General features: G+C 40.2%; 1 protein-coding gene across 2 annotated transcripts in view; it reads left to right on the top strand.

Moving 5' to 3' along the window:
• Positions 1 to 539: 539 nt before the first annotated feature.
• DUSP10 (dual specificity phosphatase 10) overlaps positions 540 to 9436 on the top strand; it is a 37688-nt gene continuing 28791 nt past the window's right edge. Inside the window, exons 1-2 of one of the 2 annotated variants that reach the window (XM_058165457.1) lie at positions 540 to 714; positions 3531 to 4371. In XM_058165457.1, coding sequence (XP_058021440.1) covers positions 3573 to 4371 — 799 coding nt within the window. In that variant the 5' untranslated portion in view covers positions 540 to 714; positions 3531 to 3572. Of the gene's footprint in view, positions 829 to 3530; positions 4372 to 9436 lie in introns of both variants that reach the window. The other variant, XM_058165458.1, reaches the window with a different exon arrangement.

Below are 9436 nucleotides of genomic sequence, written 5' to 3'. Positions count from 1 at the left end.
CCTTCAAGCAGTGGTGGATAAAGATAAGAGCTGGACAAAATGAGTGTTGTTTCTGCAGGGCCGTTCCAAATGAAAAGCCAATAGTCATTCAGCGAGGGGCTCCGGTGCGGTTACGCCCGCGTTGGATAAGAAGAACTGAGTGGTTGAGAGATTCATTCACCGATTCATTCATTCACTGAAAGAGTGGGAGGGAGGTAGATCTTAAAGGGAGAGTAGTGGACGCGAGAAAGTAGTGGTGAACCTCCTGTAAGTGTAAAAGGACCGTAAAAGAAAAGAAGGAGAGGGGAGAATCAGCCAGCCAAGCCACTTTGAAGAAAAGTAGTTTAAAGGGCGCGATTGACATTTCTGCGCAGGAAAGGGTTAACCACATCCTCCTGGTAAAGTTTACATGTAAATAGGGAGCAGCTGCTACTGCTCCTCTCCGGCTGAGGCTGGCCCACTGGAGCTTTTGATTGGCCTTCAATGACATCACTCGCTCCGCAGGTTATAACACAGAAAGCCCGAAGCGACTGCGACCAAACCATCCCTTAAGAGATGAGAGGGCAGTCACCGGCTCCGCCCACTTACTCGTTCGCTCCCAATCATTGGCATCTCCGCGAGAGGCGGAAAACAAGCCTCCAGGAGAGAACGCCTATTGGGTGAAGGCCCCGTCCATCTCTTCTACCGCCTCGGCCCCTTTTCGAACCTTACATTTACAGGGTAGCAAAAGAGAAAGTAAGTATGTTGCAGCTGGAGATCAATGAAGCTAAGTGAATGGGGGCTTGATGTATGTAAATCGATCGCCACAGCCGCGCGCCAGGTGCTGGAGAATAGCCATTCATTGATGAAGTAAGTAGGCGACTTTCTTTCCTAGGGGAGAGGAGCCGTGCCTGCGTGTTTATGTAGACAACTGAGAAGCTTCGAAAAGAGTCCCCCCCCCCCTTTTAAAGAGAAAGAGAGTTTGGGTCGATAAAAATGAGAGCGCTGCCTCTCTTCCTAACCCCCGCCTATCTCCTGTCGTCGTATGTGCGTTTCTCTCTCTCTAGCGGATGTTCACCGAATGAGTCGGATGAAAGCGAGCTGTTCTCGTTTGGGATTGCTGCAGTATTTGGGGGGGGGGGGAAACGGGGTGCATAAGAGGCATCCAGCTTCAGAGCATCCCAGGCATATATCCCCGGAGGGGACGTTTTCTCTTTCCTGGGACCTGTGGAACTATAGATGAGCCCGAGGAGGAGTTGTTGTTATTGTTGGCTGCGATTTTCTTCAATCGCAACACGGACTTCGTGGTTTGGCTGGAACTACAAACTGCCTCTGCTGCAGAGACGCAGCTCTTCCCGAATAGCGCTGCATCGGGGGAAAAGGATTAGCTTTGGCCTCCCGATATGTTGTTTTAAAAGCCTCTCCCATCCCGCACCTGACTCGGTTATAAAAGTCACAGCGTGCTCCTGTTTTTTTTATTGTATTTTATTTCATTTTACAAAGTACTGTTTGTCTTTCTGTGTGTCCCTTCTCTCCCCACCGCCGGCGCCTTTGCTGCCTTTCTTATTTCTTAAAAGTGCCTGAGGTGCACATTTGCGCGCACCGAGATTTGTGCTTCAACAAAGAGGGGAGGGGGAGGGAAAGAAAGAGGGGTTAAAAAGCTGCTTCTCTATATTTCAGATTTCTTGCCTCTGCGTAGCGTTCTTGGACTGCTGCTTTCCGCCCAGATGACAGATTGTTTTGGTCCTTTTTTGCGGCAGCGATTTAAATTCATCCTGCAAATGCTCCCTCCCCTCTGTAGGAGAGAAGAACATTACTTATCCTGACTGTTGTCTTAGGACAGGGGTCTCCAACCTTGGCAACTTTAAGCCTGGTGGACTTCAACTCCCAGAATACCCCAGCCAGCTTTGCTGGCTGGGGAATTCTGGGAGTTGAAGTCCACCAGGCTTAAAGTTGCCAAGGTTGGAGACCCGTTTTAGGATGAGGGCCGTACTAACGGAAGGACAGTCGTGCTGCCGGTGGAGAGGATGCTATGATTTTAGAAGACGAATACTGAAGAATTTTTTTCCCTTTTGTTAAAAAAACAAAATGCCTCCTTAAATTGGGTTAAAAATCATTTTTTTTTGAGGTCCGGTCCTTTGGAGGAGATTAGGACAATCGCCCTTTTTGTTTGATCCTGGGCAAGCTTACTCTGCACTTCAGTTCTTATGACTTAAATGGGAATTGGTTACCCATAAGTATGATTTAAGTTTTCAAGTTTCAGAAACTCAGAAGGTGATGCAGTTACCTAAAAAAAAAAAAAAAATCGGCGACATCTTTGACCCCTTTCAATTAGACTGAGCCAGGTGCCAATGTAATTGTTCACTCAGCAACTGCTCTAAAGCTAATACAAGATATGAACTTTCAAGGTAATAGGAAGGTTTAGTTTGTTTGTTTTTTCTATTAAGAGAAATATTTTCAAGTTATGTAATCATGTGTTCAGCAGTAACCAGAAGATTTTGGGTACCTTGAGGCTTGGATGTTCCAGAGCTGTCATTAAATGATTGCATTAGCATCTGACTAAAGAACAGTTCCAAAATAGCAGTTCCGCTCATAAGAGATATATGACACTTTCCCATTTATTTATTTATTAAAAAACCCTCTTTCATTTCAATGATTGTTTTCATTGCTAGACAATGTATTGATGCATCCTCTGTTCTTCCTTGGAAATTTTGAAAATGTCTTCTTAAAGAAAAATTGCAACTTTTTCTTCCCTGCTCTGATTTATTTTTCCTGCTTTCTTGAGATGTGATCTTCATGCTAATAGCTTTTGACTCTTTCATTTATGGATTATGTAGAAGAAAGTCTGGGATCTTTTGTGTAACCTTTCTTTCCCTTTGGAGCAGGGATAGCAATGCTACCTGTTCCACAGATACTGTGGTAGGTTGTCTACTAAAGTAAGACGTGTAAGGTTAATTTATTTGCCAAATCTCTATTTTTGGCTTTTTAACATGGTTGTGTAGATTATCCAATTCAAATAATATAATAAATTCGAAACAAAAAAGTTTGAATTTTCACTTTTTTCTAATGAATGAGAGCAAGAAGCTATCGCGGCTGGGTTCTTTTCAAGCAAAAAATGTATTCAGTAACTCCATTGGTGTCTGGTACTTAGTATTTTCTCTCTGGCATATGCATTCATATTACCCTTAAGGTTTAGCTGTGAGATAAAGGGGATATTCTGTAGCAAATGCCACCCTTGTGCCTACATGAACATAATATAAAGTCCTAATTTGCAAGGAATTACACTCTGTCACTTCTGCAGTTCCATAGAGGTTGGGCTGAAGGATTTTCTGATTCATTTACACTGTTGCTTCTAAATTAGCTAAACAGTAATACATCTTTAGTTTTCTAATCTTTCTTTGCTAATTGAATGCAACTGCTAAAGGTTTGTTTGGTTGTTGTTTTTGCTTTTACCAATTCCAAACAGTTTTTGGAATGATCAGTGTTAAGGGAGACTCCCACATAAGTCTAAAAATGAAAGCTTGTCCATCACATATAACTTACCTTTTCTCCTTTTCTTTTGTTTTTAACAGAGAGAGCTTGAGTTCCTTTGACTTCCCATTTTCAGCCTCCTCATGCCTCCTTCTCCACTAGACGACAGGGTTGTAGTGGCACTCTCCAGGCCTGTAAGACCTCAGGATCTCAATCTTTGCTTAGATTCCAGCTACATTGAATCTGCTTCCTCTGCCAGTGAAAACCCTGTGAGTCTCCTCAGCACGGCTGTTGTGTCCATCAAGGCTGCTAATCTGACGTATATGCCCTCATCCAACGGCTCTGCCCGCTCCTTGAGTTGTGGATGCAGCAGTGCCAGTTGCTGCACTGTGGCAACATACGACAAGGACAATCAGGCCCAAACCCAAGCCAGCACCAGCAGCATCTCTGCCAGCATAGGAACCTTGACGACTTGCTCAGCAAACCAAATGGTCAACAACAATGAGAACTCTAGCCCTTTGAGTCCATCCGGTGGTGTGGGGAGTCCAGTCTCAGGTCCAACAAAACAACTGGCAAGCATCAAAACCATCCATCCCAATGACCTGGCAAAAAAGATGACCAAATGCAACAAAAGCCACCAAGGCCCAGTCATCATTGATTGCCGGCCTTTCATGGAGTACAACAAAAGCCACATCCAAGGGGCTGTTCACATCAATTGCTCTGATAAGATTAGTAGGAGAAGGCTTCAGCAGGGCAAAATCACTGTCTTGGACTTGATCTCTTGCAGAGAAGGCAAGGACTCCTTTAAAAGAATCTTTTCCAAAGAAATAGTTGTTTATGATGAAAATACTAATGAGCCAAGCAGAGTAATGCCTTCGCAGCCATTGCACATAGTGCTGGAGTCTCTCAAGAGGGAAGGCAAGGAACCACTGGTTCTCAAAGGTATGTATAACTGGTAATCTGTTTTTTTCTCCCCTGGATTCAATTCAAGATCTGAGCCAAGTTAAATATGACTGGGTTACCCATTCCTACACACACACACACACACACACACACACACACACACACACACACACACACACACACTGTTCCTTACTTTCTTTTAAATAGAGTGATGTTTAAAAGAGATCACACCAATCCAGAAATCTTCTACAGTTTCTGTGTTTCGTGGGAGGGAAAAATACAAACCATATAAAACTATTATTTAATAATAGTTTTCTGTGGTAGTGTTCATAGAAGGGACCCTGACCCCATCTAAAGATCTCAAAGTACAGCTGTTTCATCATTTCTGGAGCTCCCTGTTGCTGGGAAGAGGAACTGTTGCACATGGCAGGGACAAAGGAGGAAGTTCAGGCCACTCATACTTCCTTTTGGGGTAATTTTTCCTCTGGCTTCTGAAGGACTCATAGCATGGTTAGTAGTCTAAAAGAGTTTATTTTTTAACACTCTAACGTACTTTATTAAACTGGGGATTTAATGGCCTGGCATTCAAAATAGATATAAAAATACATACTATAAGCTCCCTTTACAGTTTAGTGATGTATACATGCAGTGATGAGATTGAAGTAATTTAACAACCGGTTCTCTGCCCTAATCATTTCTTCCAACAACCAGTTTGCCAAACTGCTCAGAAAGTTAACAACCGGTTCTCTCGAAGTGGTGTGAACTGGCTGAATTCCACCACTGTATACATGCCTCAAAATGATTTGAAATAAATACTTCAGACCTGAAATAACTGCAGTTCATCTCTGCTATTCATTAAAGTAGCTCAACTTTTTTCAGACTTCTGTGAAAGCTGAAAAACAACAAAAATACTGCTACTTTAAGAGTTGCATTAATCAATTGGTTTTTTTAAAAAACTGGCACTTGTTTCTCAGATTTGGGCAGAAGCCTGAAAAAAGAGCTATTTTAATAGAGCGATGTTGCCCTTATTTGAGGTCTGCGTGCAGTGCACTATGTGTGTGTTTGTACACGTACATATACATACACATTCAGGCTTGTTATGTAATAGAAAATATCTGCTGATTAATTACTTCCATACTTATTAACTAAAAGCATACGGTAATTAAAAATATTTGTTCTATTCCTTGTTTTTTATAACATACCTTATGGTAGAATAATACAAATGCTAAGACCTCCAGTGTAAAATATTGGAGTATTGTACTTTATCATCATTGTGTCCTTTTTGTCATAAGCAGAGTAGTTTCTAGACAAAAATAAAACTACAAAATATAAATCCATCCCAAACAATGTTATTAAAATTGTATGGTATTGCATCTGATTGCTAATTTATTCACAATATTTATAACTCGCAATATGATAGATGAGAAGTCTTTGCAAAACTTACCCATCATTTGTATTTTGAAATCTGATTTGAAGAAGTTGGAATTAGGAGTAATAAAGATTTCAAAAATCTGTCTCTTGGGCTTCCATTCTAAGTGATTATATGGGCAAGGGTGCACATAGAATTGTGATGGCGAACCTATAGCATCGGTGCCGGAAATGGCATGCAGAGCCATCTTTCCGGGCACATGAGCTGTCGCCCATTGCTCTTTCGGGTTCTGGCGCACCGGCCAGCTGGTCTTCACATGCGCGGGAGCACTGGAAACTGGAAGACAGGTGGCTGGTGTGCATGCACATGCCGGAAACCAGAAGATTATCTTCTCGGTGAGCGCATGTGCACTGGGCAGCTGCTCTTTTAGTTTCTGGCGCATGCATGCACACCGGGCAGCTGGTCTTTGTGTGCGCATGTGTGCCAGAAACTGGAAGACCAAGTGGCCGGTGTGCATGTGGGCACTGGAAACCGGAAGAGTAGCTGTCCAGTGCCCACATGCGCACCGGGAGGCTGCTCTTCCGGTTTCTGGAATGCACATGCACGCGTACACTCCCATTTTGGTACTTGGTGCCGAAAAGGTTCACCAACACTGACAGAGAATCTTCAAAGCACATAGAAAGCAATGGTAGGAAATGGTGAATTACCTCCTACAGGTTGATTTGGACTAGATAGGTCTAAGGCAGCTGTGCAACTTTGAAATCAAACTGCAGTTCATTAGAATACTGTCATGGTTTATTGTAAATGTATTCACTTGATCCTAACCTTTTTTCACAGGTTGCCTTCAGACTACATCAGTTAGAGCGAAGTCACTCTAAAATTAATGAGATTTACAATCCCCAAACAAATGACTATCAGAATTGTAAAATTCAGCATTTTTAATGAAATGAATAGCAGTTTCAAATAAATTAAGCAGCTTTGAAGCAGGAGGTGAAAGTAAAAGTTGCCTTTTGCATTATGATGCATCTTCCAAAGGCCAAAAGAAAGAAAGAAAGAACAAACTATGTTGTTTGTTAATATAAAAAAGAGAAGTAATTGTTAACTAAAGTTTCATAATTCACTAATGAGGAATGGCATGCTCTAAGTACGCAAGGTTTTTAGTCAAAAGTTCTACTCATTTTAGAATATTTTCAAGAGAACAAAACAAGAAACTCAAAAAAAAGTGTCTGGCTAAAAAAGGATATTTAGATGTGCAGTTGTGAGAACTTTGCAATTAAACTTCATAGTAAACTATCTTTTTGACTGAAAGAATTTTTTTTTAAAAAAAATCAGAAAGTATGCTTTTAATATGTGTGTCATAATACTGGGGAATTGAGATTGCAAATTCTATGGGAATTTTATTTCCTTGAGAATCTTTGTTGACAGAGGGTAATTTGAATTATCCTCCTGGAAGGTTGGAGAAAGGTTTGATGGCAATGAATTATCTTTTTCAGAATTTGAGTAAACCAAACTTCTTCAGTTGCAGTTGCATATCTCCTCATCTACTAATAAGTCCCACTGAATGGATGGAAAATTATATGTAAATAGATATTTTGGGTTATACTGCTATTTTGTTTTCTAATGATAGCAGCTGAACCTATCATAACTAGGTTCAGTTTCTCTGCCTCTGACCTCAAGATTTTCAATGCTGTCTGCCAGGGTTCTGATAAGGCAGACGTCTTCTAACAAATATTGTTTTGGGGATCTTATTTAGCAAAACAGTTGTATTACAATAGGATATAACTTTTTTAGTTACCACAAGTAAAATCCAATTCTGCCAATAGATCTTCTGGATTTCTCATGAGTTTACCACCGGTATATGGAAAATTATATAGCAGCATAATTCATGCAGGTATATTGATTCTCTCTCCAGTTTTAATTGTGTGGCTCTACCAATAAGGGCAGCATATTGGTCATATTCATTCATTCATGAATGCATTTCATTCTCCTATTACTAAGGAACTGAATGATTTTCCTTTCATTTTTTGCCCTTCAGAATGGGTTCCATGAGGAGGCCTTTAGGAAAGCACCTTCTTGACTAAGCCCTGTGCACCTTGGCCAGTGGAAGATTATGCTTGTGTTTTTGTAAACAAAACTATACAGTTGTTTATTTATTTTATTTATTTATTTTTTAGATTTTTATACCGCCCTTCTCCCGAAGGACTCAGTTGTTGTATCTTTGGGAACCATGGCTGTGATTTTACAAACAATTGTATTCTAAGATTTCCACTGGTGTCAATGAACATCATTTTGTAAATGAAATGGAAAGAAAATGCCTAAATATAGTATGTAGTACTGTGTTTTGATGCCAAAGATTACTCTATTTCTAAGTGCTTAGGACCTTTACAATAATATCTGTGCCTAGGATTTATTTTTTTTTCAGTTTAGGAAGTGAACTCAAATTATTTTTTAGGCAAAATACTAAACAACCCCCTCCAAATCTTTCCTGCTAAGCTTCAGGAATTTTTAGTGAGGAAAATTGAATTTGAAGTTAGCAAACATCAAATTCAATTTTCTGTTATAAATCTGCAGAGATCTACAAGCAGATCTCACTTCTGCTCTTCCTTGTGTACAGGAATTATTTGCTAGCCTGGCTTCTGAAATGGGAGGTATTCACTAATTATAAACGGCTTTATGGAAAATACAATTTTAAAAATGGCTTTTACTATGACTTATAAATTCAAACTAGGATGGAATCCCTTGTTTCCACTGGAAGGAAGCTAGCTTGGAAGGAAGCTACCTGGTCTTTGACATGTCTTCAAACATTAATTCATTTTAAAATGGCTATGGCAAGGATTGTATATTCTCCTAAATTGGTAATTTTTAATACAAACTTTAGAGCATTGATTGGGAAAAGGTTATGGGGTACTGCAGAATAGTCAAGATGGCCACAACCACTAGATGGTAGCCATCTCTGTATGAGCAAAGGACTTCAAAGTCCTTCTACTACCTCTAGATCAGGAGTCTCAGCAAAACTGGCTGAGGGACACTGGGAGTTAAAGTCCACAAGTCTTAAAGTTGCCAAGGTTGGAGACCCCTGCTCTAGATGGTCCTGGAATGGTGGGAAAGGGAAAAGACTAATACTCTGATGCTGTGTATCTGAGGGCAGCATGTCCACAATCACTTCCCCTCAACCTGATGCCTTCCAGACATCCCACAGTTCTCAAACATACTCACTAAGGATTTTGGAGACTGGAATCAAAAGCAGTCAGAAAACATTAGGATGGGAAAGCCTGATCTGTAGTGAGAGATTGTAATCAAGAGAAAGGCACTTGGTCTTATTCAAGAGGTAATTTAGGGGATCTGCTTAAGGGACCAAAGTTTAAGGAATGTTAACGTTGGTTCTTGCATTTACATACTTTTTAAACCATTTCCACTTGGAAAAAAAAAGGAAACTAGAAAGCAGAATATGGAAATATAATATAGAAAAAAAGGAACATGAAAAACAGTAATTACTCCCTAATCAGCAAATGGAGCTTATGGGTTCATAATTGTGAGTCATAATTATTAAAAACCACATTAAATATAGTAAACTTTAAATTATTTTTATATGGAGCATAAAAACCTTACTACTGATCTGCTCTTTTAACTGACAAAAAATTATGACAGTCCCAATTTTGGTAATTTGTAAAAATGTCCTATGATTCAAGCTCAACTTTGGGTTGTATTTGCAATTTTATTGTCAATAGCAACAAG

The sequence above is a fragment of the Ahaetulla prasina genome, chromosome 1 (genome assembly GCF_028640845.1).
Source record: "Ahaetulla prasina isolate Xishuangbanna chromosome 1, ASM2864084v1, whole genome shotgun sequence".
Taxonomy (NCBI): Eukaryota; Metazoa; Chordata; class Lepidosauria; order Squamata; family Colubridae; genus Ahaetulla; species Ahaetulla prasina.
The sequence above is the reverse complement of the archived record's forward strand: the minus strand, read 5'-3'. Positions and strand labels throughout refer to the sequence as shown.